Source organism: Fringilla coelebs (assembly GCF_963513975.1).
Source record: "Fringilla coelebs genome assembly, chromosome: Z".
Classification (NCBI taxonomy): Eukaryota; Metazoa; Chordata; class Aves; order Passeriformes; family Fringillidae; genus Fringilla; species Fringilla coelebs.
This window is the reverse complement of record NC_140031.1, coordinates 15610360-15635281: the sequence shown is the minus strand read 5'-3', so window position 1 is coordinate 15635281 and position 24922 is coordinate 15610360. Positions and strand designations below refer to the sequence as shown.

General features: G+C 39.7%; 1 protein-coding gene across 2 annotated transcripts in view; it reads right to left on the bottom strand.

The window, feature by feature from the left end:
• Window positions 1–24922, bottom strand: part of PARP8 (poly(ADP-ribose) polymerase family member 8) — a gene marked incomplete at its 5' end in the record, with an annotated part of 112640 nt that overhangs the window by 43463 nt on the left and 44255 nt on the right. For both annotated transcript variants that reach the window (XM_084225329.1, XM_084225328.1), the window contains 5 exons: window positions 1288–1382; window positions 6009–6086; window positions 8429–8499; window positions 9883–9972; window positions 15055–15092. In XM_084225329.1, the coding sequence (XP_084081455.1) occupies window positions 1288–1382; window positions 6009–6086; window positions 8429–8499; window positions 9883–9972; window positions 15055–15092 (372 nt within the window). The remainder of the gene's footprint in view (window positions 1–1287; window positions 1383–6008; window positions 6087–8428; window positions 8500–9882; window positions 9973–15054; window positions 15093–24922) is intronic.

Genomic DNA, 24922 nt, shown 5'->3' with positions numbered 1-24922 from the left:
GCACAAGGAGGATGAAAATGAACGCTTAAAGCTCTGGGGCTATTTCCAAGAATTTGTAAATATTTTCAGCTGCAATAGAGTGGATAAAGCATTAAAGTTTTACACATGCCAAAAGCAGCCACAGGTGCCAGTTTCTACAAGAGTGAGCTCAAGGGGATCACAGTGTTTCCAGTGAAACAGGTGACTAAATAAAATATATGTATTTAAGTTTTTGAAAGGTTGCATATAATATTTCCATTTTAGAAGCTCAAAGGATTTTCATAGTTATCAGGTTAGCAAATAAATATTTATTTGTTTCCTAAACCTATATAGGAAACATTCAGAGCTATTCTGATTTTGATTCCCCAGGTTCTTGAAGTGTAATAAATTTCCCTTTACTTTGAAAAGGCATAGCACACCATAGCTGGAGGTATGCTCTCTCTTCTCCTTACTTGGTTGTAGGACAACTTTGATATTTTCCTTGCAATACAGGAGAGGTCTGTTACATCTTACCTACCTGTTATTTTTATGGAATTATTAAGACTACATCGATGGAAAATGAAGTTATAAAATACCTGATGCTTATTAAAATACATATGTGGTACGCTCTATGGCAGAATCATGCACATTCATATATGCCCAACAGAATCAGTGTGTAATTACTCTTAGCAATTCACATCTGACCAAAGTTCTACTGCTTCCCTGTGTAGGACACTTTAGACCCCTACAGTCTGAAAACTTCCCTAATCTCTGATCAAACCCTAGCTTCTTACTGTCTCTCTCATGATGACAACACAGAGTATTACATCACTCGTTCTACCTACAAACAGCTTTCTTGAAGAAGAAAAACTCTTATTGTGTCTTCTCCCTCTCTTTTTCTCCTAGACTAGACAAATCCAGTTCCTAGTTGTTCCCTAGGGAAAGTATTTATTAAATCTCTTATCCTTCCTCTTGTTCACCTCCAGGGCAAAATATAGAATATGACAGAAAAAGAGTTTAACAAGGGTTTAGAGAAATGTTTAATAGTAATTTACAACAAAACACTGAACTGCCTGACTAGAACTGCAAAAGACAATGATGTTTTAGAACAGGGCTGTTCTCAGCACAGCTACTTGTACCCAAGCTGAACAACAAAAGAACCCCTAAAAACCCAGCACTGATGCTGGTTTGCAGTGCTCCCTCCTTTTGTCACACAGCATGCAGAGATCACCAGAAAGCACTTGTGCTTTGGCAGTCAGGGAAGGTCCATCTAGAACTCAAAGTCCAAAACATTAAAGGTTCCACTCTAGGGAAAGGCCAGTGGCATACCTGAGAGATACTGCATTAGGTCCATAGATCTCTCTCACTGCTGTTAAATCAGCCTCCAGCTGTGGGTGCTTATGAAGTTCTCCATCATAGCTAACCTGTTGGGGAAAGAAAAATATCTTGTATTTTTCTGTATTTCATTTCTGGCACCTGATTTAGACTATTTACTCTCTGTAAAATACGTTGCATTTAGATTCTTTAATGCCACACTCAGAAGGACAAGTTGAAGCCCTGAGGCCACCTCATCTGCTAAAGCAGGAAGATTTCCAAAGCAGGCACCTCTGCCTTCAAGTGTTTTGAGGGTTCTCTTCCTGTTTGTGGGAAGAGAAGCTGCAAAGGACTCATCCATCTGTCCTATTTTGTCCCAGGGTTTGTTCTGGGACACTTGTGTATTTTAAAAATATTAAGTAGGGTAAGAACCAGATGTCCCCAGTCTTGTCACCCTAGTCCAACCCCTACAGCACAAAGGTTTGCTCACTCTTGTCACACTCTCATATATACTAGACAAAGAATGGCTTGGGCACAAGAGAAGCATGAAACTATTCTCGATACCCAGCACCTCAGCATCTAAATTACATTTTTAGCTTACTCACTGGCTACATTCTGCCCACCAGTCCAACAATATCAGATGAAAAAAAATAAAATTAAAAGAACACTTTCCCATGTAAAGTATTACACCAGAGAAGGTAAAAAAAGTACACATCTAGACAACAACGCCCCCTTTTTTTTTTTCAAACTCTACATGAAAAATGGAAGAAGTTATGTTTGTGCTTACACCAAAAAGCAAAACTTGTGAAATGGTTTGTTGGCCTGTATGAAGTCAAAATAATTAATATCCTTCTATCTTCTACAAGGTCCAAAATACCTTGTTGGGCATGTAACAATCTATTAATCATCTGTCTATTATTACCTTCTTCTCAAGCAAAATTATCCTGATTTTGTGAACTTAAATCTATGTCTTCAGAACAATTAGAATGACAGTAATTCCACAGAAGTCAATGAACTCTTTAGATCTGAACAGTTTCAGAAATGAGTGTAGGATTTGATCTGTAGGTTTGACAAATTCTGACAGCAAAGCAGCCAAATGCAATTTATCCCTTTAGACCCACCCCCCCCCCCCCCCACATATATATATATATATATATATATATATATAAAAAACCTTATACAGGTATCCTGCAGAGAATTCTTGTTATTGCAGAGCCACATTCATATGCAGGACTATTTCTTCTATTTGTACACCCAAATCTATAGGAAACTAGTTCTATGACACTTTCAGCTCTGATACTTAGAGATGCACTTTTCAATTTAATTAAATGTCAGTAGTATTAAAATAATAATCAAATGATCGCCTTTTTTTACATTTGAAAATCAGCAGAGAGTAACTTGATTAGACTTAAGACCTAGAATTCTTTAAGTATAAGGCACAAAATTCATCAGCATGGCATGGACATGTATTTTTCAGATACCAAGGATATTCATGACCAGTAGATTATAAAAAAGTATCCTTCTCTTGTTTAGGCAGGCACGTCAGAACAATTTTCCAAGTAGAAGAGCACAGGAAGAAAATTGTTATTGCAATTTTTTTCACTTTAGGTAGGGGGAAACCAATCCTTTTTCCATTCTCATTACTCAAAGAAGAATTCTTTAAAGATGCGTAAATAATTGCTGTCCTGCTTCCAAAGAAAGCACAGCAATCATTTCACAAATCGTATCTGTGGTGCACTTGCCACCTTTGTTGGTCCTAAACCAGATTTTTAAATGAATCTTCTGCTTCAATAATAGTAAAATAAAAAAGGAGCATTATGCAGAACACCACACTGCTCAAAATAATAGTTTTTTCTAATCTGTTTCCTCATGGTAAGAGGCTATGAACTCAAAAAGGAAATAAAGCAGTGCTTTGGCAAATTTTAAGACCACAGCATGGTGCTTCCCACCCTTGAATTAGTGCCACAGACATATTGATGTATGCAGAGGAGGCTGTCAGGGTTTTGTATTTCTGCATTTTCAAGTATGTCTTGCAGCTGAAGCACAAGAGACATCCAGAGAGAGAGCCAAAGGCAGTAGTATTTCTGTTTTCATCTCCTATTCTTATTTTCAAATGTAGAAGATAGTGATTCAAAGCAAGAATTAGCAGAGTTGCAAAAAAAGTGAGTATAAAAGCTAAAAAATCTGATAACTTTGTTGTGACTGAAAGGTCTGCGTTCAGAAAGTCTCTGTTTTTAATCTGAGACCTTATTCAGATTATTTTACAAAAGGTTGCTTTTTAGAAGGAGATTAAGAGATTTACAAACCTAAATCCCATTGAAAATCAATAGGCCTTAGACTATTGAACCACTTAGCTACTTTAAAGTATTTATCCATTAAATCCTTGGGGAGGATTACAAGCAGGTGCTTAGGAAGTGGATACAAACATTTAATTTACAAGCAAAAGGTTGCATCTTCTTTACACTGCCCATCAAATGCCACTTCCCATCTTCCATGGGCCTTGTTTCATCAGCAGCAACTCTCCTGCCTTTCCAGCTGCAGCCACTCAGAAATTATAAGAATTACCCTGACCTCCATCCTTCCCACCTGTATTGCACACAATTACACTGGCACCTCTTCCCTCCATTTGTTCAAGTCAGTATTTCTGCCCCCTCTCTCTGTGGGCCCTTCTCTCAAAGGAAGGAGCCTGTCTTGCTTGTTCCCCACGTAATCTTTTGTCAAATCTTTTGTCTCCCCAATACACCTGGTGCTCACTTGACAACTCCTACAAACACTCTGCTTGAAAAAGGATTGTTCTCTTTTGTCTTTCAAGAGACTTTGCTCATTACCCGATTTCCTATTTATTTTCTGAGCCCTCAGTACTATTTTTTAACTCTAAACGTCTTTGTTAGACTTTTATCTTTTTGACCATGAAATTTTAAATTAGATATGTCCTTTTTTCCTCTTTTTAAATACACTTTCTGTGATGCCTTCTTTTTTCTTTTCTTGTTCACCGTATTTTGTTTATGGATATTTTATATTCAAAACAATCATAATCAAATGATATTTTATTTTTATTGCAGACCTGATTTTTTTTTGCCAGTTACTATTCCTTCAATTAAATGTATTACCTCATAGCGAAGACAATGCAATATAATCTCGTTTCCATTTTAATATAAGGCACTTAAATTCCAACCAGTCTTGTCTATTACACAGGTCTTTTATGCCTTGCAAAATGCTGTACTGCTATCTGTGTTCATATCTCACAGGCAGTGCTAAAATTTATTAATTCATTTGGGCACTGCCAGGCATCCTTTACCGAATGTATTAGCCCTGCTTCAAGAAATAAGCACTCCCAGCTGTTTTCTGCCTTTTCCTTCACCTTGAGGTTACTGCCCTTCCTTCAGAGCTGAAAAATGAAGAGAGTACACACAACTCATCACTACAGGACAAGATCAGAAGCTTTTTCCTCTCAGGCAGATTAAAATAAAACATCTCTCTTTGCAGTGAATTATGTGTATGGTCCTCCCCAGCACTCCCCAGCATGGGGCTGTAGGAGTCAGCAGCTGAAGGGAGGCAATTCCTGCAGTCATTTCCAAAGTGAACATGAGTCAATTCCCCAGGCTAGCTATTTCAAAAAATGAAAATAAATTATTTCAGTTCCAGCTTCAATGTAACTTTTAATAGCTTTTCAGGGGCATGGGGTTTGTTTGTTTGTTTGTTTGTTTGTTTGTTTGTTGGTGGGGTTTTGTTGGTTTGTTTTTTTTTAACCATACAGCATCTCAACATGCAGTCTGTGTGCTAACCCCAGGGCACTGTTGGCGCTGCAGGAGGAGAGGCTCAGTGATGTCCTGCTCATCAGCATCCCACGCTCTCTGCACCGACCCACCCTGCTGGCACTGCTGGCCTGCTCCTGCAGCCTTGGCTCTGCACCCAGGGCACGGATGGCTTCAGCCTCCAGGCTGAGGGAAGGGACAACCTTCACAAACAGTGACCATAATTCACTAAAGTGTTCATTGAAATAAACAGTTCTAATAAACATAAGCCAGGAATGATTCCTTGGGGCAACAGTGAGGCTAAAACACAAGAGAAACCTGAATAAAGAGACTAGCAGCGCAAAGCACTCTGCAAAAGAAAAAGGCATGAAAGATTTTATTTCCCAATACACAAGAGAGTGGAAGAATTAATTCTGCTGAGGGAACAAGAAGGAAAGACACAGAGCAGTGCAATCAGCTAAAATATGCAGCATTTTTCAAGGTGATTTTTACTCTAGAGCTCAGAAAAAGAATGGACTATTGCCTGGACCAAAATTGTTTTGTAATAATGATTTTCACCATAAAAATGCAGCGCTCTTTACTTTAAAAATTGGCAATTCTCCAGAAGAAAACAGATTTGGATCCAGCCTGACTTCCTATCTGTATTAATAATGGAGTAAGCTTTACAGAGTCAGTTATCTGTTTCCTGGAAGTAAGCAAGTATCTTCTATTTTCAAGCTTTCTGAAGGGTATTTGCTTTTTCCATTCTCATAGCTTTGCAAAAGTAAGCAAAAGGATCTTATTTTGAAAATGTTACAATTATAACTTTGAACACATTCAATATTTATGCCATAAAATGCTAGGTACATATATACACATGCCACTCTACTCAAGACTGAAAAACCCATAAGAAAATAAATATTATAAATTTGTAATGGAATGAACATAAGAACTCTCAAATATTACTTTCTTGGAACTTGTGCAAAAAATTTCCTGCATTACCTGTCCTCCATAATAAAATTCCTCAGAGTCATTATCTCCTTCAGAGTCTTCTTCAACTGTGCTGCTGTGTCGTGACTCCTTAATGGAAAAGGAAAGTTAACAATGATAAAAGCAATATGTTGATCTTGCATATACAGATCTAAATGTAACTACAGGAATTATGCTTTTACGAATAAGTTCATAGCATCCTTTCTTATGAGATCCTTTAGCATCATTTTTCCAGAGGACCCATTTTAAGAATGGTGAAATATCACATGAAAAAAGCACCTAATACAGGATACATAAAAACACCTGGAATATATGTTGGAGAAATAATACCTGTGTGGTTAGAAACACAGCATGATATTTTAAAGAATTGGATAATTCAGCAGACTTTGTGGGGATACTTCACTCTGTGCTTCTGCTTCACAAAGCATAACTTTCTCATCAAGAATGGCTCGGGACATAGATCTTTTGGTGTGTCAGCAACCTACTACAATTTTATTTTACTTTATTCTCGCAATTAAACCCTAATAGTTTCAGGAAATAATTCAAGTCCAAGCATGGAATATCTTATGGTTCCTTCTGTGAAAACCTGAGACTCTGCTGCTTGATTATTATTTTTAACAAGATGTTCCATCCTGGTGCTACGAAAGTTTCAAACTTAATTTTCTGAGTAGCTCTTCTCTGAGACAGTGAAAAGTAAGGATTAGAGAGTCCTATGCTTACCTAAGTAAAATCTGCTCCAGATAGGCTGCTCTGTGAATAATATCAAGTAAACTGAAATGATCCTGGTACCAACTGCAACTCAGCATGAGATAAAATATATTCCGTTTCCCACCACTAGAAACTTTACTTATAATAATGTAATTCCTTGAGAGAGTAATTCTTGTTATTCTTGTGTTATTTCTATGCCCTATGGTGACTAGTAGCCCCTAAAGAACACCCAGTAAAATAATAATTCTTCACTTCAACCTGAACGTAATGTATTTAACCCCTTTTTTCTTTTTCGTGTTCTACACAGACATGCCAAAATGGAACAGAAATCAGAAATATGAATCAAAAAAAGTAGAAGTTACCCTTAAATTCCACAGCCGTAAATGTCAGTATGTACACTCACTTATCACCAATTTCTGTGGTCAGACATTGCAATCCCATTTTTCTACCTCTGCCTCTAAATTCCTGCTCTATTCACTGTATGTACACGTACAGTGCAAAGGTGTATTTACCCAATCTCATGGCAATTTCTGCCAAGACATGAAAAAATAATTTCTGCTTCTACTTCACTGAAAACAGATAAAATAACTTTGGTCTTCTTTGTTTTATAATAAAATTACTTCAGAGGGAAGTACGTTTCAAAACAGAAATCAACTGAACAAAAATTCCACATAGAGCTCTCCCATTAGAATAGTGACAAACCCATCATATCCTAAACAAACCTTGAACTGTCTAGCACACAGGAATCATCAGTGTTAAGAGATTTTTTTTGTAAAGGGATTTTTCTCAGTACTTTCACATTTAAGTACCTGATTCAACTAGTAACAAAACAGAAGCTCAAACTCAGTCCCACAGAAGCTAACTATATTTCAGGCTTTTAAGGAAATGGGTAAATTCTTCCCACACTTGTTTTTCTTATACTCACAGAGCACTGAATACAATGATGAGGCAGCAGAAGCAAAGTATTTTCAGTGCAGCTTTTCATGTCAAATGACATTTCATTTACTAAAAAAATGATACACATAGCATCCAGGCACGCTTACCTCCCATTTCCAGGGTAAGAAACTCAGCACCCACCCTCACCAAAGGAAGACTTTAGGTCAAGCACCTGACAATGCCCAGCCCCTCTCTCGAGGCAGGAGCCTTTGTGGTGCCTTCCCTGAGCCCCAAGGGTGGATTTCACCTTTGTGCCACCTCCTCCTCAGCAAGACTGGTCAGAGAGCTGTGCAGGAGGCACAGGGCAAACGCCACCGTGCCTGGAGACCCTAACCCTCAAGACCCTGCTCATGGTGAGAAGAGTCCTACAGAGGTCTTGGGTCTGCAGTGGGATTGCTGGGGGCTGTAGGAAGAAGCAGTAGGAGGAGGTAACTGAGATGAGGTCATATGTGCCAGAGCAGGTTAAAAGGTAATGGAATCCATATCTACTTTTCCAGGAGAGCTGTATATTTAGGGCCAAAAGAGTCTATAACACTGCTGAACAAAAAATGAATCACCAAAAACATTTTTCCTAGGATAGGAGGAGAACCTCTATCCCAACTAAGTGAATCACTGGTTAATCCATTTATGAAACCCAGAAAAATATGGTAACCTTCTAAAACATGTAAACATGCACAGATTGAATAAGCACATTTTGATAGAAGTCTGTGGTAAACATTCACATTCTATTATTTTCTTTGCTTCCTTAAAATAATTTCTGCTAAAATATACATACAAGAAATACATACCTCTCCATTCTCCCTCTGTAATTTTGACTTTATGGATAAGCAATAGTTGACATCATTGGTTTTTCTTAATTCTTGGGAAAAAAACGGAAAACAAGGAACATATGTGTGGGAAAAGAAATAGTTTTGCATATGCAGACTTGGAATTCTTAGTTGCAGTAGTAGAACAAATAAGGAACAAAAAGTTACAGATATGAAATGCATCACAGAGTTTACAATGCAACAGTCTAAAATAAGGAAGCTTCTACTTCCCAGAAGACTTTTTAAAAGTGTGAACTGAAACTCAGCTGATCCATCTAGGACATTTGTTTTTCCCAATTCATGATTTACAATTTAGTGTCATTCATTAATTTAATATAATTTATAAAAGAATGAAAGATCAAACCCCTCAGGAAAACAAAATCTTCTCTACGAAAGATAGATTTTTACCCTCTTATAAATTACAGGCTTAATTTCTTTTCAAAGTAAAGAAATATTTGCAAGTGAAATTTATCACAAACTTCAGATGATAATAGCAAGATTGTGTTTGTCTGCCACTGTAATAACTTCAGTAAGATTATTCCTGATTTACATCTGCATTAATGAGATAGAGAGTGAAGACCATACTGGTCCCCCAGTGGAATTCCAAATAATTTTCTGTTATGCAAAAGTCAATAATAATAGTAATAGTAATAGTAATAGTAACAGTAACAGTAACAGTAACAGTAATAGTAATAGTAGTGGTAGTAGTATTAGTAATAATAATAATAATAATAATAATAATATACTAAGTCACGTGTTCCTATCTGAAGACCTGCCAGAATTAAGAGTGCTCTGTGCAGTTTATTCTGCAGCCTGAAATAACCAGATAATCTGTATGCTAGAATCTAAACTGTCTCTATGAAGTGTGTGCACAAATCTTACTAAATGTAATATAAATGTGTTGGTATGTCTGACAAGTATTCCCTTTCATGTATCAATTACTTTTTGAAAATAAGGGAATAATTTATAATGAGAGGGCCCCCAAAATCATTGGGAAAAAACAAATCATCTTCTATAGAAGAATTTAGTGAAACAGCCAAACCATTTCCTGAAATAATACACCAGAGGCAGTAGTAGTTACAGACTGTTTCATCCACAGTGGCAAAGATTTAGTGAAGTTTTAAGCAAGTGATCATGGAAACTCATAATTGGAAAGTATTAAGCATCTCTAGCTGTATTCAAGGGGAATTGCTCTAGCACAGGCTGCAAGACATTAAAAGCAAAAAATACATACTGCACACAACTGTAGTGATCCCCAGAAGAAATATTTTAATTTCCTCTATTCTGAAATGTTGGACAATTTACTAGAACAAGCCCAGGGAAAATAACAAACTGTACAGCTGAACCCTTTAAGATCACATCTCCCTCTAAGTGCAGACATCTTTGCTTTTCTCCAAAATGAATGAATTTGACAAACTCTCCGGATATAGGATTACCTGTAGCAATTTGGTGGAAAATTACTGGAATTGGCTCTGTTGTAACTAGCACATCTTCATCGTTATCAGAACTGGAAACGTAAGTGTTATCTACGAAAGAAAAACACTTTGCATGATGAAGTTCCATTGTGCTTTGTCGGTCCCTTCCAATGCTTCCTACCCCAGATTTTTGCCACAAGGAACCAGTACCCAGATGCTTAGGGAAGCTGATCATTACCACCTTCCTGGTGTGTTTGGCTTGTTTCCCTTGAATTGTTAACAAAAAGAAAAATGTTATAAACACCAGAGATTCAGACCCAAACTTTATAACGCAAAACCATGGAGTGTGATGTCATGGCTCTTTTGAATCACACCAAGCAGTGCTCTGAACCAACCCAGAAGGCTGAGGGTGGCCAACCTTTCCTAAAACTAATACTTGCTCCATGTTTTTTGTTGTGTCTGACACCAAAACTCAAGCTGGATCTGACAAGCAGAGTGAAAGCTGCACTGAGAGCTGGGTGTTAACAGCCAATTATGCCAATACCTGTGCCTCATTTTGCCTAGTTTTAGAAGGTTATTTGAAGTGCCTTCAAATCTGTGGATAACCTTTCTTCCACCTGATTCAGGGAGAAAAGAAATCCCTCCCAGGGATTAAACCAATGTTTAGGTATGTATGAATATTACAACTATTTTACAAAATATTCTTTTAAAATGTAGGGATTAGACCAAGGAATGTGTATGTTGTTGTTTTGTTTGTTTGTTTGTTTGTTTTGGTTTGGTTTGGTTTCTTTTTTCTCTTTCCAACTTAATGTTTCCTAAGAAAAACCAAGAAGCACCAGGGTCTTCTGTACTATCTGCAGGAGCTAATTTTGCATGTATTGCTGAATTGCTTATGAAAGTAATGATACTTTGTTTTCTAATGGTGTGGGCTGAATTGAAACCTATGCTCTAGAGCAGAAAGGCTGACAATTAAGATAATCACAGATAAAGTGACTTACGTATTATACTTTTAAACATTTTGGTCCTACATCAGCAGCGTGCATGAAATCACACACAATTTTAAGCATACTGCTGCAGCCTCAAAGCTTTTGAGTGCTCCCAGTGAAACACTGCAGGTGTTAACATTAACTGGGAGGAAAGTGCAATGATATCATCCTCTATCACAGCAGTTCTCGGCCACCTCTGTCAAGAGGGAGCAGGGGGATGTGGCCGTTCCTTGCCTGGTGTGCCAGGCTGAGCAGGGCAGCAGCTAACCCCGCACACACCTGGGTTTCCCTGGCTGCCACTGCAAAACAGCCTTTCTGCCACACTCACACACATCTGCCAGTCTGATTCTGTCCTTTGCCCGCTCCCACTGCTGTGCTGTCCTGGGAGGCAATCTGAGGGACCTGTGGCTGGCTCCACACACACATGGTGTGTGCAGGCAGTGCTGCAGGAGGCCAACACCAGTGATGCCCAAGCCCTGCGCTCCTGTGGGGCACAGCAAAACATCAGTCTGCGGCTGCTCAGCTCCACACTGGCCACGGGGACACGTGTTACAGGCATGGCATCGTGTGAACAAAGCGGGGTCCCTTGTGTCAGCACTCATTCCTCCTCCCCCTTTTGTCTGTTGGCAGGAGGGACTGTGAGCTACAGCCACAGGACAGCGGCAGCCTGCCCTCTGCAAGAAGCCCAGCCTTGACTCTACCGACATTCTCCACCTTGTCACCATCATTTCCGTGTCCACTCTGCACCTACTATACAAACACATCTGCTTCTTCCCAGTTTTGGGAGTGAAGTTACTGCTATAGAGTCTAATGAGCTGGGATAATTGAGGCCATCATTTGGCTATAAATAGACCTTGCGCCACATACATGGAAGGGAGAGAGGGAATCCTTGTGCTACAGCTCATTGCTATACAGAAAACTAGGAACAGAGTATGCTCTGTACAGAATAAACATACATATATGGGAAAAGGACTGCTCAGCTGCAGGTTTTATAGATTTTAATTACATGTTTATGTCCATTGTCATTCCTTCTTGGCAGGATAATGTGACTTTCACTGCCAAGCTGGTTTTTTCCTTTTCCTATTCAGCAGCTATTCAGGGGTTTTTTTTTCCTTCCATTGATATGATGAGACTTGAAAACTATGACAATGGCTTTGATTTGTTTTCTTTAACAACCTGTTTCTAACACTTGACACCTAGGACTACTTTTCCTCTTCAGTGGAGGACGTAGTGCCTGGACCTAGCAGAGGGATGCAGCAAACTACTAGCTGCCAAACTGGTTCTCTCCATCTCTGCTGCAATCTATTGAGGCCTAAGTAGGTGTGTAACCTACAAATCACTGGGATAAAAGACTACAGCAGTTCTACAAGTTTCTGTCAGCCAACACAAATCAGTCTGAACACAAATTCATTTGCAAAATGCTTGTTGCTCTGCTGGCTCCCAAAGGAGCCATGGTACACTCATGTAAGTGGGACTTCAGTCTACCCATGGATGTTATATTCTATAACTGCTCCTCAGAAGGATTATTTTCTCCAGTTGTGTCAATGTTACTAGAAAATTGTAACAGCAATACTTTGCTAACACTGTTATTACCGGGCTCTAAACTTTTCAGTTCTGTTTTCACAACTCCAGCAAAGGATATGTAACTTTCAGACACTACTGTCTCAACACTATCACTGTTAAGTCCTCATTGTGCCTTTGTGAGCACATTTTAGCTTTCACTCTTAAATATGAAACCTTCAAACACCTTCCATTATTGAAAGTTGTCATGTCACATTATGGTTTCCATAGGCACGATTTACAACTCAGCTGCTCCTATTTGATGCTTCAGTCAGTAATTCAGCAACAGCCACACGCTGTTGTCAGTACCAAAGTGGTGATGCTGTGCACATTACAGCAAAGCAGGCTGTGGGAGTATGTACACTACCCAAGGCTCTTCATTTAGCATCCAAAATTTACTTTTGGTGGTAGCATTTTAGCTGAATTATACCACTTGTATCGTGGCCTAATCTCACCTACTTTCATATATTTACTGCACACGTTAGCAATTTATCTGATGATCAACTCTGACGGCCTTGTCTTGGATTTACAAATCTGAACCACTCTGTATTACACAGTCTTAATCTACACAGGATAAAAGTTTGCTGTAGCTATGCCCTAATGGACTTAAACCTTAATCTGTAAAGGTTTATCCTGTGGGAAATGTAATTTGAGAACATGTGCTGCTCTGAACTCTATCAACTTGCAGCAGTACTTGAAGAACACCTTCCAGCTGAGGACATCAGCACAGAGCCTCCCAGACTTGACACCCTCACACCCTGGCATGTCCCTGAAACCTTCCTTACGACACATGTCAGAGAAGGAAGACACAGTCAGCAATAACATTAGGTTAGAAATTTAGGACAAAAACAGATGACAAAGAACCGGGCTCACTGAGTCAAAATGAGTGTTTTATGATCAAAGCTGCAAAATGGCAGAAAGCCCTTCCCATTCCCAACACACTGAACATCTCTTCATCACAGAGCACACATATATGCTGCACAAGCTTGAGATGTGAATGAAATCAGCTCTTCTAAAGCCCTGAAGGGCTGGATTTTAATCAGTAAACATGTACTGATTTATTCTCCGCTCCAAGCTAACAACAGTGTGAAATGTTCAATTGCTATCTGCCTTGAAAATATAGGGCGTGATGGCACAGAATATTCATCAGGTTTCAGGGACACTAAAGTCACTCAGGCTTGTAGGCTATCGGGACATGCTGCAAATAACACTCAGAAGGAAATTTTGAGGTCTATCAGACAGAAGACTTGGCCAGGAAACGAGCTCCCATGTGCTGTGGGAGTGACTGCTGCTCATTCAGTGCTTCAGCTTGCCATTTACTTAGAAGCTCCCAGAGGTCAAATCTTGTGATATTTAATGGAAGAAACTGTTAATAACACATGGTGAAGATTTTTTCCAACTATTTGTCCCTCTGTTCATTGTCAGCTCAATGCAGTAATCTGTAAATCCATTTATCACTGGTATGACTGTGCATTTTACGAATCTCAGTTTCTCCCATTTCTTCATGTTGAACAGACTAGTATCATTCTCCTCCACAGTTTTTACTGGTTAAAAAAGTACATCTAATAGAGGTTTTAGCATTCTTTCACAGAATCCATGTTTTTGGCACCACTCTTGATTTCTTTCTCTATCTGCTTCAAACACCGGTGTTTTGATGAGACAGAATCTGCTGCTTATCAGTGAAGAAGATCAAAGACACACTCCTTTAGAGTTTCTAAAAGAAACAGTACTTCTTTGAGAAACATTTCAGAAAAGCTACAGATAAAGAACAAAAAAGGGCAGAGGGTTTCATATCATTCACGGTCCTTACACTGTAAAATAATCACAGGTGCACCATGTGGTGCAGTCCAACAGCACTACCATAAACCTTTATTTGCACAGCACCTGTCATCCTCGCTTCCCTCTTCTGCTTCTGATAGCCTGTGCTGCCTGAAGTATCTGTGCAGCGTCTTTGTGAAGGAAATTGGGGAAATAGGCTCCCTGAAAACGCGCTTTTGTTCTCACCTGCTTCTGCTTCCCATGAATAACACGCCACATCAAGACTGGCCCCGTGGTGACACAAACACCTTTGCCAACCCAGCTCAGAGCACTAAAGGGAGGCTGGGCTGAGCAGCTGGGAGCCCCTCTGTGAGCCAGCACTGCCAAAGAGCTGCACACGAGTGCTGCTGCCCCGAGAGGCACAGGGTCTGCAGGCTTAACCCGGAGAGCACCAGCAGCCTCATTAGGGTCTCCAGCACAAGTGCCCTGCTGGCCCTGCGCCAGCCTCCTCTGGCTCCTGAAAGATCAAGCTTTATCTACCATGCCAAAGAGAAGCTGGGCACTTTCTCACTCCTATCTTGGCTCCAGCACCCCAAGCTACAGTCCTCCATCGGAATCCGTGAACCCGTGTTGTCACCCTGACCCAGCTGATAAACGACGCCTGAAAAGGAGAAGGGACCGTGAAAATAATCTTAACTTAACTTAACTTAACTTAACTTAACTTAACTTAACTTAACTTAACTTAACTTAACTTAACTTAACTAATGGGAAATGGTTAGTACAAGATGCACCTGGAAGACATCAGCACCCTTTCAGATATTCTCATTTGAATATAGCAAATTGTGGTAACATGTACACGTGTGTCACAGGCAGGGATGTTGCACTGTACCTGGGTAATCCTCAGAGACATGCACTGAATAGGACACACTGTAAAAAAGAAGAAAAAACAAACAACAACAAAATTAGAAACAACAACATTAACTGCTGGCACAACACTTTTTTCTGCTCCTGTATTATTTTATGCTTATTTATAGCTTCCTGACAGTTTCCAGAACAGAAGGTAACATCGATTTTGATGGCTTTTGAAGTGCTCAGCTGAAAATAAAAAGCGTCATGCCCATTTTGAAAGCTTACTTTGCTAAATTGGCATATCCCGATTTCAGTGTTCTTAAAAGGAGTATCAAGGCTGCGTTATATTCCCTTTAGAGTAACATTTCACTTCTGATTAAAAAAAAGTCACTCTTTGAACACCAGAACTAGGAAACTAGTAAAGCCCAGTTCTTCCTCTATCTGGCTTCTGCATTTGACTCGAGACTCAGCAGGAGGCCCTTCTCATTGTTGTACATTTCTATTATTTTCACCAAGGGCTCTGGATGTCTTGGGCTCCTTCCTTCCATCAAAACTCTGTATTTTACATAGCATCTGTACCTTTTTGTCAAACTGTGCTCAAATTAAAATTTGAGAGAGCCACGGTCACACACTGAAGAGCAGCTTCACTACGTGGATTTTCTGAATCTCTTTCATCAGAAAACAGTCACTCAAAAGCACCATCCTGATTCTGCACCTCAGTTACAGCTGCCTTCCCTATCTTTTGGTGAGATCTTCGCTAAACTTGCTGCTGGGAGCAGGACAAATAAGCGTGATGGGTTGCTCAGTTATCTAACTACCCACCAAGTCCTTCTGGTTTTTAGTGTGCATCCTAATTTCTGTATTAAAAACATTCAACTGTGAAGCACACTGAAAGGTTTCTGCTGCATAATTCATATTCTCCGCAATTGTAAATCTTATATATTGTGTCAGCTTACACATTTAAATAATATATGGTGTGGGCTCATGTCTGTAGTGAGTTAAGCCACAGGATAGTACAGTCCTCTTAAGAAATTTTGGTATGTATTGCACTTGCTGAAAAATTTTTGAAAATTGGTCCATACAATCTTTCTAAATGACATGAATACAGCTTCCATGTAGACAAGAAACTGAAGCCAGGTATGATTTTTAATGTTTCTCTCTCAAGGGTTTCCTTTAAGTGAGTTCCACTTTCACAATCCAGCGACTGTAAGAGGCAATCAATTCCCTCACACTTGCTTCTGCAAGGGATCTATTAACACCCAGCTCTGTCACCTGTTTCTGCACACCATCTATTTGAGAATATTTTATGTATTGTTTGACTAAGACACAAACAGCTGCAAATGCTCTCATAAATTGAAGCAGAAGGAGCATTTATTACAGCTGACCATGGATTTTGCCACACAACTGCTGATTAAAATCCCATCACTGTACAAATTCAACATTTTATGACTTTTCTGGTTTAATTATGTTTTAGGTATTTTGAATAGGCAGCATCTGTATCTCCTCATCTTGGGAGTATTTTTCCTAAGGACTGGGTTATTTAAATCTAATTAATCTGTCATCATGTATAGTATCACTATTTTAAATAAGGAAATATTCCAAAATAAGGAAATGTTACATCTCAGCGCAGTCATATATAGAGAATTTTGCTCTGTGGCGCAGAAAAAAAAACAGAATACCCCAAAAAATTCCTGAGTGCGTGCCTGCTCTCACCAAACCCCATCTCCTAGAAACGTTTGTGACCATGACTTCTTCCTTCTGCTACTGAAAGAGGTACTGAAAGAGCCTTGCTCTTTTAGACTGGCTGCCTGCACACCTCTTTGCTGCCTCCAGAATTTCTGGGTATGGGTTTGTTCCAATATTGAGAACAAGAACAGGGGCTGAAGAGCTTCCCAACCTCTTGAGTGCAGATACTCAAAATTCAGCTGGGAAAAGACATCAGCAACCTAACCTAACTTTGAAGCTGAATTTGATTTCAAAGCTAACTTCTGCCTAGTCAATGTGTACCATGTGCAGAAACCTGACGGAACTTGAGTTTTCTCTTCCTTTTTCTTCATCATGTGGTTAGCTCTGCCAGCAGCAGCTGTGGCGCTGCCAAACAGAAACTAGTAACCAAACAACACACTGTTTGTCTTGTGAGGTGGAATAAATTAAAAGGTTAAGGAAAATGCAAGCTAGAAATAGTCTCAAACCTGACTATTCAAACTTGGGATCTGATCCAGAGCCCAGTGAATCCAGCAACAGGGAGAATAAATCCACTCCACCTCCCCCAGAGAGAGGTGGTAGTGCTTTGCTTCAGCTTGTCAGCTCGTGTTAGTTATGTGTGGATCATGGAAGCAAAAAGTGGAAATAAAACTACTGAACAAAACAAAACTTGGATTTTTATCAGAGCTCTCCTCTGTGATTGTCACACACAGTCGCCCTTCGGCACATTTTTCTGCTCTCAGGATAAGCTGCTTCCTACTGCCTGCACACCTGATTTGTCAGACAACAAGATATGCCAGGCAAACAAAGGTCTCCCAAAGGTTCCTGTCCTCCAGCCACCCAAGCATTTTCCCACTGACTTAAACAAGATTTAGAGCCAAGCCATAAACACACGACCGTGATGACTTACAGCACCTTAAACAGCACAGACCTCAGTGAAGATGCAGATGTTCAACACCTCTCAGCATCAAATCCTCCCAAAGCTAAAGAAAGCCTTTACTGAAGCAGCTTTCTCATTTAGGAACTCAGAAATGCAACTGGAATTAATTTAGGCCTGGCCCTCACACAGAAGTACAACATGATTATTCCAGCGAGGGAAATGATTTTTCCTTCTGGCAATGCAGCTCCTCAGTACACCCTTATTGAAGTTACTAAATACAGCTTACAGCAGTATAATTTATTCCCGTTCCCATAAACACATTCACCATTGCTCGTTCAGTTACACTGCTGCAGCTACAGGAAGAGTTAAACTCCTGGGTATAAACAAAGCCTCTGTGATGGTGCTGTTTCTGTTTTGCTCAGACCCTCTACAGAAGACATCCTGCAATACCTGTGTTTCTCAACCCTTAAGCTTAGAACAAGCTTCATATTCGAAATGGCCTAGTAAAATTTTTTGTTATTTAACAAATAGTAAAGTACTACATGAGAAATCAGTGGAACCTGCCATGTTTCATGCTTTTAATGTAAACTTCTTATTGCTTGAAATAATATTAACACTGACAGCCTTGGCTTAGTAACAATTTTACTCACAGGGGTCTCATTGCAAGAATTTTCCAATGTGTTTTAACAATATCTATTCCTTCTACAGAAAAATTATTATGCAAGAGTTCATCTCCATTGGAGAACTAATTCATCAACCAGATGGGTATGCACCATGTAATTGCTATTTTTTAAATTAATCTTTCCCAACTGAATACAAAATAAGCAGATTCATCTTCATCTGACATTACTACAATTTCTCAAAGCTAGTTAAAAAGAAGTAGAAAGTCTTAACTGATTACATTACCAGGCAAATTGTTACCCCCAAACTGCATCTCCAGGGCAAAGAAAAATACTCATGAAAACCAAAAAAAAAAAAAGAGCAAAGCAAAAGCTACTGCAGCAAAGCACATTCACAAAAAGGAAACCAAGCATCTTCACCTCCCTATATCCATCTGTAAGATTGCTTCCTGAGCCTTGAACTGCAGTTTTACCCATCCTGATACGAACCATATAATCAGATGCATATATACATATCAGATACATTTTACCCATAATCAGATACACATCCTAAAGCCACAAAAGCCATGCTGTATCTGGGATGCAGCTTCCCGTCAGTTTCAGGTTATCTCAGCTCCATGTCACCCATTGTTTCTCTCTAAGAAAGAAATCCTTTAAGCTGAGCTTCCAGCTGTTTTGCACAGCAGGAACAGTGTGAAGCATCTGGTGCACGTCTAAGATTTATGCCTACAGAATAGTTATGGCAATTCAACCAGCTCTTTCCCATGATAGCAACGGACTTACTGCCTTATTAAGTGTGGAAATTGTGATCTAGTTTCTCTTCCAGTTTTAGTCATCTCTATTAGAGCCAGAGCTCTATGTCCTAATGTTGTTTCTTGCAAACTTGATGAAGAAAGAAAACAAGGTTTTTTGTCATGTGGCATCTGATGGTAATGCCAATCTATAACAAAATACAAAAGAAAGAGTAAATAGGACTTAACCATAATACATCTGAAACTACAGAATTCGCAAGAGATTTTGTTTGCAATAGGCCAAAATCTCAGATCTAGCTCATCAATGATGTAATGCAATCAGCACAAAACTTTATACCTTAAGAAGGACACTAAAACTCAGCAAAGCAAGCTATGGATAAACTTGAAATATGAAATGCTACTGATTTTATGCTGGGGTCAGCTTTTGACCAACAAGTTGGTGAAATGAAAAAAATACGACTGAAACTTTAATACAAAAAAAAAAAAAAAAATTATGCTGGTGACAACTTTGGGCCAAAGGACCTCTCTAATGATCTGCTGAAAGTACATCATCATCTACACATCATGCTTTTACTCTTTTCTAGGTGAAACTGTAGAAAGGAATAAGATCCAGCTGAAAAGATGCAAGTGGAATTGTATTCTTTCACCACTTACTAGCTATAAACTGACAACATTCTTACATTTTCAGTATCTGCACACAACATGCCACAGCAGATCAACATTTCACAAATGTTCAGTAACTGTACAGTGAATAATTCTATCTTCAAGTTTTTGCTTTCTTATCTTTGAGAATGCTTACAAATTCTTCAGTGGATTCCTATTACTGTCACAGCTTTAGTCTCCTTTTCTATTCAGTAAGGCCAGCATTTGATCCTGAAACCAGACCTTTCATATTGCTTTACTTCTGACCAGCCTTTGTCCTCAAACAAAATAAAATTGGTTCCAAAAAACCTTTCATCATGGACACAAGCCACTCTCAACACTCTGTGTTCTGAGATCCACTTTGGAACCTTATAACCTTACAATAAATCACATCACAAATACAGGGTAGAAATTACGATTTTTGGAAGACAGTAACTGTGGGATTGCACCCAAACAAAACCTTCAAATTGCATTTCTGAAATACCTTTGATGAAGTGCCTTGGGAACTGGTAGATGAAGGCATTTAGGTATTGACCAGATGAAAAATTAGGTACACTATTTACACAAAAAACTGAATTAGTTAACAGAAGAAAAACCCAATTTTTTTTTTTTTTATTTTTGTAACTGACCTTACATGAATTAGACTACGCAAAGAGAAGTACAATTCAAAATTAATTTTTAAACACACTGAAAATGATTCCAATGCCAAGTCTTTCTTCCAATTTGCTTGTAGATTACACGTATGCAAATAACAGCAGAAGAGACTTAGAAGCCAGAAGCACCAATTTTCTATGGCAAAAAGGTATCTCCTGTTTGATGGACACACCAAAAGACAAGCTCTATGAAGTCACAGCCTGGAGACAACTGTTTAATTTTATGTTGAAAACAGAACAAACAAATTAACAAAACTGATAAATAAGCAAAAAATACTACAGCTATGACAAAGAAACTCAATAAAACGTCTCCATTTGGTGTTCAACTGCCACAAGTATGAGTGAATGACAAATGTTCGGTTTTTTCAACAGATTATGAACAAGTAAATTAGTAAGATACTCCATCACTTGGTATATATGTGCTGGGCTGAGAAACACCTCATTACATGTCAGTGGAGCTCTTAAAAAAATAATAGAAGAATGGGAAAATAATCTTGATTTCCACTCTGGAGCTTTTGGAAGATTGTATCTCGCTTAGCCCACATCAGCTGAGCAAGTGGTCCACTGAAGCTCACATTCACAAACATACACAGAAACATGGCAGCATCCTGTATTTTCTTACCTGGCAGATTTTGTAAACAACTCCTGATGGCGTTGACTTTTGTCTCCACCAAAAAGATATGGAGACTTTTAGAACGTACATTTACAATTATATAACACAAATTTTGTTCTGCTTCTTCACTCAAAGGGTAATTAGGCATTGGAACAGACTTCCCAGGCAAATGGTGGAATCACCATCCTTGGAAGTATTTAAAAGGTGTATGGATATGGCACTTGGGAATATGGTTTAGTGGTGTTAAGAGTTGAGCTTGATGATTTTAGAGGCCTTCTCAAACCTCAGCTATGCTATTATTCTGTTACAAATCACAGCATGGTTCAGACTAGAGGACCACAATGGGTCATCTGGTCCAAACTCCCTGGCCGAGCAGAATCACCCCAAAGTACATGGCACAGGATTGTGTCCAAATAGTCCTTGAACATCTCGTTTATAGGAGACTACACAGAATCTCTGAGCAGCCTGTTCCAGTACTTGGTCCCCTGTGCTGTAGAATTCTTCCCCGTGTTCAGGTGGAATTTCCTGTGCCCCCCTCACTGCCCATTGTCCCTTGTCCCATTGCTCGGCAGCAGCGAGCAGAGCCCGGTCCCTGCTCTGACCCTCCCTGCAGACCCTGACAGACACTGATGGGGTCCCCTCTCAGCTGTCTCTTCTCAAGGCTGCACAGGGACAGCTCCCTCAGCCTGTCCTCATAGCAGAGATGCTCCAGTCCCCTGATCATCTCTGTAACCCTGCACTGGACCCGCTCCAGGAGATCCTTGTCTCCCTTGTCCTGAAGAGCACAGAACTCCCACAGCTCTCCAGATGTGGATCAGGGCCAAGAAGAGGGGCAGAATCACCTCCCTAATCTGCTGACAGTGTTTTCCCTAAAACACCCTAGGTTACCATTGTCATTCCTGGCTACAAGGGCACACTGCTGTCCTGGCTCATGGACTTCAGGAGCCCAGGTCCTTCACAGGAGACAAGGCTGGCCAGCAGGTCAGCCCTGAGCCTGTACTGACACCTGGGGTTATTCCTTTATTCCTCCCCCAGGCGCAGGACCCTGCATTTGTCTCTGCTGAATTTTGGAGTGTTCTTCTCTGCCTACCTCTCCAACCTGTTGAGGTCCCTCTGAAGGGCTGCAGAGCTCTCTGGGGTACTGGCAACTCCACCCAGCTTTGTGCCATCAGCAAACTCCCTGGGGAGGCATCTGCCTTCCTCCAAGCCACTGATGACATCAAACACTGCTGGGCCCTGTATTGCCCCCCAGAGCACACCACTGGTGACAAGACACTGTGCCACTGATGACAACCCTCTGGGATCAGCTGTTCAGCCACTTCTCAATCACCCTCACTGCTCTCTCATCCAGTCCACAATCCCTGATCTTGCCATGAGGGTACTGGGAGAGACAGCGGCCAAAGCCTTGCTAAAGTTGAGGCAAACAATAAAAAAAGTTCAGAAAACTTAGTGAATCCATGAATACTCCTAGGCAGTACAAATCAGTACATGCTGCACTCCATTCACTCATGACACCCTTACAATACAGTCTCAGTAATGTGACAAAACCATAAACAGCGCTAAGTAAATGTTTCAGTTGCATAAAACACTAACCACAAAGTGAGGTGTATCTCCAAACACAAACAGTGTGAGAACCATGACAGTTAGAAGTACACAAGAGAGCCTATCTCATAACACGGTTCTGGAAATAAAAATTTGCATAAGGTTTTTTAAAATACAAATGATTATACAGGCTTTTGCTTTTTCACATGGGAAAATAACTACAAAAGCACAGGACTTCCACCTTTTTTTAAAGCATCAGATTTTAAAACTGATGCCATTAAATAGACTGATGATTAGTGAAAAACAACTTATATTCTGGGAGAAAGCATCAGACGCCACAAATGAGACAAAAATTAAAAGGAGGTGGACTTGGGCTTTCATGTGTATATTTGCACAGCTATGGGAAAAGTGACTGTCAGTCAAGCACAGCAAGAATAATCTCACACTATGAAAGATTGGTTTATTTTCTTTTACAGAATTTAGAACTTGAACTAAATCCCACTGAAGTCCAAGGGTGACTTTAGTACTTGTCAAAGAAGATTACAGGCAAGTTGCACAGAAAATAAAAGACTTTTGGCCCCCTACCACACTTCTGTTATTTTCTAGAAGCAAGTACTTCCTTGCTTGGCTAAAAATTCCAGTAGGTATTCCAAAGGGTGCAAATTTTTTTGAGCACTTTTTTTTTCCCCCCTTAATTTTTGAATCTTGCTACACAACTGGACTGCCAACCATTTCACATCCATACAATTTTCTAGATTCTTTATTGCAACAATCTTCATGGATTTCTAAACACCTTTTGAAGTACCCTTGAAAATGTTTTGAATGTACATGTCTGCATCTCAGCAATTTTTTTTACAGATATTCAGGCCACTTTAGATCTCCTGAAACACCTCAGTTCAATGAGTTTCTGTATTCCTTGTGATCCAACAACTGATGGCCCAGCATTAGTCACAGCTATTTTTTGCTGCTAGATACAGACAGATGCCCATAAAGAATTGAAATTTGTACACAAGCCCCTTTCATCACACATTGTAACTTCCCATGATGCACCAGCAATTAGACAGAAAAGAATAACAAGTGGTTCTGAGTAATCTTTTCCTCTGGATGATGGAGAATGTGCGTGTGTGGTGACATATGAAAAGTCCCAGGCACATCTATTGATGTCAGATCAGAACTATTCCAAAGAGAGATGAGCAGTGTCAGTGAGTCAAAAATGGCACTGCTTTCGTTTCTTGACATTACCTGGGGGTACAGAGGCACCGAGTTAAAATTATTATAGTTTGCATTTGTCACTAAGAATAATTGAGCTACTGGTCTTCTCATGAAACTGAGCTGCACCTGAATCAAATGGGGAATGTTACTCATAAAGCCCTGCTGGATTTAGCATGTTATTCAAATAAAGGGAACACAGAAAACTGCAGCTCAAACATTTCCCTTTAGCAAAGCCTCCAACGAAAAAGGCACAAAAACTTCTAGTAACTACATCAAAGTCTACAGGATTGATCATTACTGTAGCAAACATGAGGGCACTTCCAAAAGTAAAATTAGCAAATCAGCAACACTTGGGAGAGGGGAAAAATGTATGCGCTGTGTGTCATTCTGGAAAGAGTTACATTCAAGTATGCTGCCCTGCTTTTTTAAGTTTTTCTAAGCCTTCTGATGTTTACATTCTTGTAACAAACTTTCTCAAGTACTTTATGTAAATAACTCATTGTTTTGCATTCTTTTATGGAGGGGGAGAAATTTGATGGACTGTAAGTTTGTCCAGGGTCATTGGAGAGGTGGCACTGTCGTCCTCCAATCCACTGTCAATTTTAGAAATCTATAAATGTTAGAGTCAGAAATTAAATGCACTCTTTTTTACCTTGGAGAGTCCCGTGTCTGTGCAGTTTTATTTTGTGTCCTATTTGGCACATGTATGCCTACATGTGCAAAACCAGGTTCCCCACAATCAGTCTGTACCAGAATCTGACCATTTCACTGAGAACTACTAAAGCCTCCTGCTTGTCAAGTTGCCCTGTTTGACCAGGTGCAGCCCCCTCCTCCCAAGACAGATCCATTTTATACTTCTGGTCGGTATTCCTTCCCTCTGCTGATCCTGCGGGTTTCAATTCTCCCTGCCTACTCCCCATGAGCTCTTCATCCAATTTCAGTCTTCCCCAGGAAACAGAGCACTAAAAAAAACCTCAGGACAGAAAATTCTTGGCCCAGCCCAGCAGCAGCCAGAGCATCACATGGTACTGTGTGCCTTTGACCACCTTGTTTACATCATGGGGTCCGTTTTCTTCCACCATGTGGTTTCTAGAGGTTGATTTTGTTTTAGCTTGGGTTTTTGGGGGGTTTTGGTGGATTTTTTTGGTTTTGGGTTTTTTGAGTTTTTTTCTGCTGTTCATGGTTTTGCGGGTGGTTTTTTGGGGAGTGGTTTTAGAGAAGAAAGTCTTTTCTCTTTTCAGCTTCCACCTTTTACTTTTAGAGTATTGCTGTTAGAAGACACTGTGATCT